The sequence below is a fragment of the Arachis hypogaea genome, chromosome 8 (genome assembly GCF_003086295.3).
Source record: "Arachis hypogaea cultivar Tifrunner chromosome 8, arahy.Tifrunner.gnm2.J5K5, whole genome shotgun sequence".
Lineage (NCBI taxonomy): Eukaryota > Viridiplantae > Streptophyta > Magnoliopsida > Fabales > Fabaceae > Arachis > Arachis hypogaea.
Window position 1 is genome coordinate 35,972,579 of NC_092043.1, and position 7,772 is coordinate 35,980,350.

Genomic DNA, 7,772 nt, shown 5'->3' on the forward strand with positions numbered 1-7,772 from the left:
TGAAGAATAAAAAAGAGAAGAAGAAAAAGAAGAACGCAAAAGAAATTTACATTGTATAAAAAAGTTTACATTGAGAAACGTTGATAACGCAAAATAAAGATTCGTTATTTAGATTATAAGAGGCACGTGAAATAAAGATTCGTTATTTAGATTATAAGAGGCACGTGTAAAACAAGCGGGAGTATGGAAAGTAGGGGTAAAAATTACATGGATTCCAGCTTTTCTCTTATAATAGTTTATTTAAGAACTTATGACGACTGGTAATTGATGCAATAAATATAAAATAAAGGATAACTTCTTAGGTGCTTCAAATGCCGGTCGTGGCCATGGTGGCGGCTATACGGTCAATAATATAGACACGAAGCCGAAGTCCCACCTGTATTTCGAACTATCTTCCACATTCGCTGTACATTCGTCAATGACTCTATTCAACCCGCACTCACTATTGCAATAATCTTTTAGAAACGATCAACTCATGCAACCATCGGATCATCCCAACAGGGGAATGTTCGGCACATGATACCCATAAGTAAATAAAAACTAACGCATCCAAGAATCCGAATTCCAATATGAATTTAATGTAGTAATGGACTCTCCATAGCTTTGGTTTATTTAAGATAATAGGACTTAAAGTCATAAATTCCATAATCCCACATTACACATTATAAGAAAGCACAACATAAAAAACACCAATCACATATATGTATGACTCGCAGCGAGCCAGAAAAGACAAACTCAAGATTCCAGAAGCTCAGAAACCATGAATTTTGATATGCTCCTTCTTCACGATACCAGCCTGTCCACGTCCACAAGGGGAGCACAAAAGAAAGGATTTAATCAGGTGAAGAATTAAAAACAAAAAATATTCCCACTAATTCATTGGCCACGTTTTCAATGAAACACGCATAAATTAATGTTCACTCACAAGTATCTTCCACCTTACCTTCTACTACGAGTCTATGATAAATATGCAACCATTCAGAACATCACATTATAACCACATAATCAAATAAATTCTGTAGAGATTTGGAAAACAGTTCCAGTGCAAAGCAAAATCAAAAGAAAATAAATTCTGGAGAAGAATTACCAAAAGCAAAAACAACAAATCCATTATCAGACAAACATGCATACAAAAACAAGCAATTAAGCATGAACAGAACGAGAAGGATAACAAACCAGACAAAACCATGGGGGTCATAATAGATTACTAAAAAAAGGTTCAGAAGATCACTTACACAAACTAATTTGGACTATAGACTAACTGCATAACACCAAAGATGGGAGTTATAGTTTACCTGAACTAGAAAGGTAGACACATTCTTCCTCTGATCACCTTGAAGTTGAATAACCTATTCACAGACAAAAATGTTATTTGAAGCAAGGACTATATCATCATCCAACAAGTAACAAGTGAGTATCACACATACCTGCCCTAACTCTGGGTCCTGAACAACTGTACCATTGCAACAGAACTCCTTCTTAAGGTCTTTAAGTATCTTGTTGTAGCTGAATTCTTTCTTCAATCCCTGAACAGTTGTCAAGCTTTTCCTACCATTCCGCTGCTGTATGCGAATATGCACATACTCTTTTGACCCAGCACCCGAGTCCTCAGCATTTGCCTCAGCAAAAGGATCTACAAAGTATCATCACACACCCCCAACAAGGGTTCATATATTATTTACACAACCAATCACAATACAGCTCGTAACCATGTATTCCACACCAAAATACATGCCAAGTTATTCATCAGCATCAAAATTTTTCCAACAAATCAAAACACAAATAATAATAATAATAATAATCAATCCACATATAACACTTGTACAGAAGTTGCAAGGTAGAACATACCGAAGGTAGTAGGAATCTGAGCGTCTAATTCAGACATGAACCTTAACTCTCTCTCAGAAACAAAGGTCCTACCAACAGATTGTTGAAACCTGGAATCAAAATCAACATGTTAGTTCTATTACTACAACAAAAAGCTCAGCAACAACACAACACATCATCATCAAAAATTAAAAATCACTTTTTACTAATCCTCCACAGGTATACATCAAAATCGAAGTATAGTAATAAACCACCCAGATGATAAAATCATTCCAAATCAGCAGTAACGAGACGATTCGATATTTGTTGAGAAACGAGACTTACCCAAAGTTTGAAACCGAAAATTACCAAGGAAAAAGTAACGGGACCTTAAAAAATAAAAAAATAAAAACACAAAGGGAGCTATTTTCTTAAGTCTAAGAAGGTACAGAAGATATTAACCACGAGAAGGGTAATAATTGTAAGATAGCATATGAATCGCAAGCTAGATCTGAATTACAAAACTTGATCATGCATACTGTTTCTACATGGAGAATCCGATTGAAATCAAACAAAACCCCCAAAAATTTATAGAGAAAATATATTGAATTTTAGCTTCGATTAAGAAAGAACTTAGGGAGAAATTAATTGAAACAAAATTAGATCTTAAAACAATAAAAAAGGGGATAACATAAACGGAAAACAATTAGATGTTACCTGCTCCTAGTTAGGGTTTCGATATGGCAAGAACGAGGGTGAAAAAACCGAATCGGATTGAAACCCTAAATTGGATAAGGCAGAACCTTTCTCTCTCTGTGACGACTGCAGTGTTTCGAAGGAGAGAAAGTGAGAACGAGATTTCATGAAAGAAAGAAAATATAGAGAAACGTGAGCTGTGAGGTTAAGTTGAGCATCACGTGTGAAGTTATACTTCTACTCTCAGAAGTGGCTAATGTAAATCACGCGCTTGGGTGAGTACACGTGTATAAATATCTCGGCGAGTTAGTTAGCTGAGTTGTTGAGAAAGAGTGAGGATAGAAAGATAGAGATTTGGTAGAAGGATAAAGATGTCAATTCACATAAAGCAAAGTACTATCATACTAGGGCATGCTTGCTATTAAGAAAATTAAAAGGATAAATTTTAAATTCGAAATAGTAAATGACTAAATTATACTTAAAAACCCTCCAAAGTTTGACCAAGTAAGTCATACATACATATTTGTATATTTTGGGCCAACGTACGTTTTAGCGGCCCAAGGAGTTATGGTACCTGGAAGCCAGGTCCAGGTTCAAATGTTCAATGAAGGCATTACAAGGCCTGGTCTAATGATAACTATGTAAGTCTTCTTAGCTAGATCAAAAAAGGCCGAAGAATTTAGCTCAAGTGGTATTTCACTCTTCTTTACTATTAAGATCTAGAGTTCAAATTCTAGAAAATACATTTGAGAAAAAAATATGATAAATATGTGAATAATGTGTGAATGTATTGTGTATCTAGGATTGGGAGTTGTCTAATCTATTGACAAAAAAAAAGTTAGATCAAAAAAGTGTCTTCTTAAAAAATACATTAGATTTTTAATATCTACTCTCAGGTAGGACTGACAACACATATATGATTTTAATCATAAATTATATTATATAATATATCTATAAAACTTATATATGTAGTAAAAAAATAGATGTTAAGACTATAACTTATCTCTTATAAAAAATTAAAATAATTACTAAATAGTTTAATTTACTAATTTAGTTCATTTAAAAGAGGTTATTTATGTTTTTAATTTTTTAATTTGTTTATAAATTATAATAGTATTAAAATTATATATAATAAAAATGTTGTATTTAATTTTTAAGTAGAAAATCTTATTATTAAACTGCAAATAAAGATGATGATGCATCTTTTAAATTGAGAAAGAGTAATATTGCAAGAACTTTGGAGTTAGAAGAAATATGACAAGACATTTATTTAGGTTTATCTTATTTTTATTTTATTAAGAACTTGATGATTATGCTATTTGTACTTTTGTATTAGATTTTTTTTAAGATTTTATTAATTTTAATTTGAACTTAATTTTTTATTTATATGTATGAAATTTGGAATAATTAAATTTTATATTTGTTTGAAAATTTTGATTTTTTTGCACATAAAGTAGGGTAAGGTAGGGTTTAGAACTTTAGAGTGTGAGTAAGATTAGGATAGAGAAATTCTCAACTCACAGATAAAGTATGATAGAATTAAAAAAAAATTTTAACCCGCGAGTAGGATTAGGGTAGAGCCCAAACCCTACCTTACTCTACCCATTGTCAGCCCTATTCTGAGGGAAAGCATCAGAAGAGCTTATTGGCTTGCTTCCGAGAGTATTAGTAGTACGTACCTTAATTTTCATTTTGTGATATCAAACACCTCCATCTTTGATTGGTAGTTTAACGGGGCGATAAATGACACCCAAAAGTTAGGATTTGATATGTTATTGAGTTTGTGTTTGTTCTAATATATGCTTGCAATTGTTTTCACTGTAAAAATTTGTATATTTTTATTGATGTCTCTGAATTAAGAAAAAATTCTGTAAAAATTTTGTGTTATTTGTTTTAAAACTTGTTTGGTTTACAGAAGATTATAACTATAGGGTATGCTCTACCAGATTTTGTAAAAAAATTAATAATTTTGTCTTGTTTGTCAAATTTTAGTGTGTGTAATTCAATATGATTCCAAGTTATCGTCTATGGACTTATGATAGGGATAACGGTAGACCAGGGTAGATTAAGACCTAAATTCTTTGAGGGAGTTGACACATTGATCGGGCATGTGTTCAGCATGGAACCATTTAAGTCTGAAGGGGTATCTAGGTTCCGTGTGAAAAGTGTCGGCTGACTAAGTGGTTAGGTCCTGCTGATATAACATTTCACCTTTATTATAACGGGTTCAAAGATTGGTATTTGATGTGGACGAAGCATGGAAAAGTAGACGAATAGGAAATTAACAGGTCTGCCTCAAATTTGAATAGGTCCGACTATCGGTCAATGAGGGTTCGGTCAACAGATGTTACGAAACTAGAAGAGGATGAACAAGAACCTAACCTGGAGGCGAGGATATTTTATCATATGTTAAAATCTGCCACGAGACCGTTGTATGAGGATTGCGTTCATTCGAAGTTGTCTACATGTGTTAGAATGATGACTATTAAGTCAGACTCAAATCATATGCAAGAGTTCTTTGATAAGTGGACCACCCTTTGTAATGAACTGGTACCTGTCAGGACCTCTAGCATCCCCCAAAACCACTATGAAGCAAAAAAGCTAGTTTTGAAATTGGGTCTAAATTCGTTGAAAATTGATTATTGTTTGAATGGGTGTATGTTGTATTACAAGAGGGATTCAGACCTAACTGAATGCATATTTTATAAATCACCAAGGTTCCAAGTCGAGAGAGAATAAATTGGTAAATGTCGGTTAAAGAGAGCTCTGATGAAACAGATGCACTAGTTGTCCTTGATGCCTAGATTGAAGCGATTGTATGCATCAATAAGTTTGGTCCCTCACATGACCTGGCATAGTAACAACAAGAGGGATAGTGGAATCATGACGCACCTGTCACACGGAAAAGCCTAGAAGCATTTTGATCGGGTGTATTCTATATTTGTGAGCGAGACGAGAAATGTTAGACTAGTTTTGTACTCTGACAGATTTGTACTGACTTTCAATTTCGGTAACGTGTATTCTTATTGGTCTGTAGTCATGACACCGTATAATATGTGTTCCGAAATGTGCATGAAGGACCCATACATGTTCCTAATTTGCATCATACCTGATCCCAGAAATTCAAAGACCAAAATAGATATCTTCTTGCAGTCCTTGGTGGATGAGTTAAAGGAGTTGTGGATTGATAGCGTAGAAACATATGATATTTCGACGAAGACAAACTTCGAACTGCAGGCTGCGTTGATGTAGATCATTAATGACTTTCCTACATACGACATATTGTTAGGTTGGTCGCTCAGGGCAGAATGGCATGCCCCATTTGTATGGAGGATACAAAGACATTTTGGTTGCCGACTGGCGGTAAGAATTCATGGTTTGATTACCATAAAAAATTCCTCGACTTTGATCATCCTTTTCGGCGCAACAGGGACTTGTTCAAAAAGAATACAACTGAACACGAAGAAGTACCCGTAAATTTGAATGGTAGGCAAGTTTGGAATTGCGTCAGCAGAATCCCAACAATCGTCAAAAATGGGACAGATTTGAGATCTCCGAGATATAATCGGGAGCATAATTGGACTAAATAGAGTATATTTTGGGAGTTTTCTTATTTGAGAGACAACTTGGTTGGACGTTGTCTTGATGTGATGAACATTGAAAAAAACGTGTTCGATAATATAATGCACACCATAATAGACGATGAGTGAACAAAGAATAATGATAAGGCACGATTATACTTGATGGACATTTGCAAGTGACCAGATCTGAACTTAAGGAGATTTGATAACGGGCGATGGGTTAAACCAAAGGTAGTGTTCGCTCTAACAAAGGAGCAGAGGCAAAATATTTGTAGATGGCTGAGAGGATTGAGGTTTCCTGGTGGTTACACTTCTAACTTGAGTAGGTGTGCAAACGTGTCACAAGGTATAGGCTTGTTGGGTTGAAGAGCCATGATTGTCATGTTTTCATGAAGCCTTTACTTCCAGTTGCATTCAGAGAACTTTCAACCAACATCTGAAAATCACTCACAGAAATCACTCACAGAAATAAGTAAGTTCTTTAGGGATTTATGTGCTGTCAAATTTAGTATTAATGATCTCACAGTCATGGATAAGAACATTTTCATCATACTTTGTAAGTTAAAGAGGATATTCTCTCTATCATTTTTTAACATTATGGAACACTTAGCAGTCCACCTAGCTAAGAAAACATTCATATTTTTCTCATTCTATGTTCAGTCTTATGTTGAGTCACGTATAACAAGGCTTGCAAGGAACGATGAGTGGAGAAAATCATCATCGGGTGGAACAACATACGTAATCTTTGCTCTGGAAGGAGATGCAATAGGTGTGGACAGTGGCTACTGGTTAGAGAAAAAGGAAATCAATGCCGCACATCTGCATGTGTTGCTTAACTGTGTCAAGATTTCACCATACTTCATGTGAGTTTCTTAAGTCCTCGTAAATATTGCAATTAGTAACATTCTAACTTCGTAATCTAATAAAAAAATTTATCCTATTCTATTATATATGTTATTTCATGAGACAAATCTTGATACCTCATCGAACAACTTTTCACGTTGGTTCAGAGAATACGTCAGCGTGCATCTATCTAACACAACAGATTCAAAAAGAGTTGCACTTAGTTGGGGCCCAATGAATAAAGGCACTAGCTACCCGATGTACAATGTTAATGGATATCGATTTCATACCTTACAATGGTCGATAAGGAAAAAAACAGATAACACCGAAGTTTGGGTTCGTAGGGATTTAGACGGTGATCATTTTGATTGGTTGGTGTGTTGCATAACATAATTGAATTAGAATATTTCTGTTGCACTATGTACAAAGTGTGTGTGTTTAAATATGAATGGTATGATCCTAGTTCATGACAAGAAACATGAAAGCATAATGACTACGATATTAATGAAGTTAATTTAACTAGAAAATATAGGCACTACAATCTTTTATTCTACCTTAAAATGCAAGATAGGTGTACTTTTTGCCTTATGCAAGTTCATGCAAGTCTAGCTGTGTGGTTATAGTTAAGACTAAGCAAAGAGACCGGATCAAATCTGATGATATGACAGATGGTCAGGAACCTTACCAGATTGATGACCCAACTCCTTCGAAAATGGTGATTGATACCGGTGAGCCAATTACATGACGATGCACTACCCTAACAGGACGATGATATTCAAGAAGAAGACGATATCAACGTGGACAAAAAAGAGGAAGACGAGTTCGATGATCAATAAGTTAATCCGA

General features: G+C 34.7%; 1 protein-coding gene across 1 annotated transcript; it reads right to left on the minus strand.

Moving 5' to 3' along the window:
- Positions 1–570: 570 nt before the first annotated feature.
- LOC112707244 (protein translation factor SUI1 homolog 1) lies at positions 571–2,767 on the minus strand. The gene is made up of 5 exons (XM_025758914.3): positions 2,524–2,767; positions 1,849–1,937; positions 1,428–1,633; positions 1,296–1,349; positions 571–796 (listed from the first exon to the last, which is right to left on the minus strand). The coding sequence occupies exons 2-5, from the start codon at positions 1,883–1,885 to the stop codon at positions 752–754; spliced, it is 342 nt and encodes a 113-aa protein (XP_025614699.1). The 5' UTR covers positions 1,886–1,937; positions 2,524–2,767; the 3' UTR covers positions 571–751.
- Positions 2,768–7,772: the final 5,005 nt, after the last annotated feature.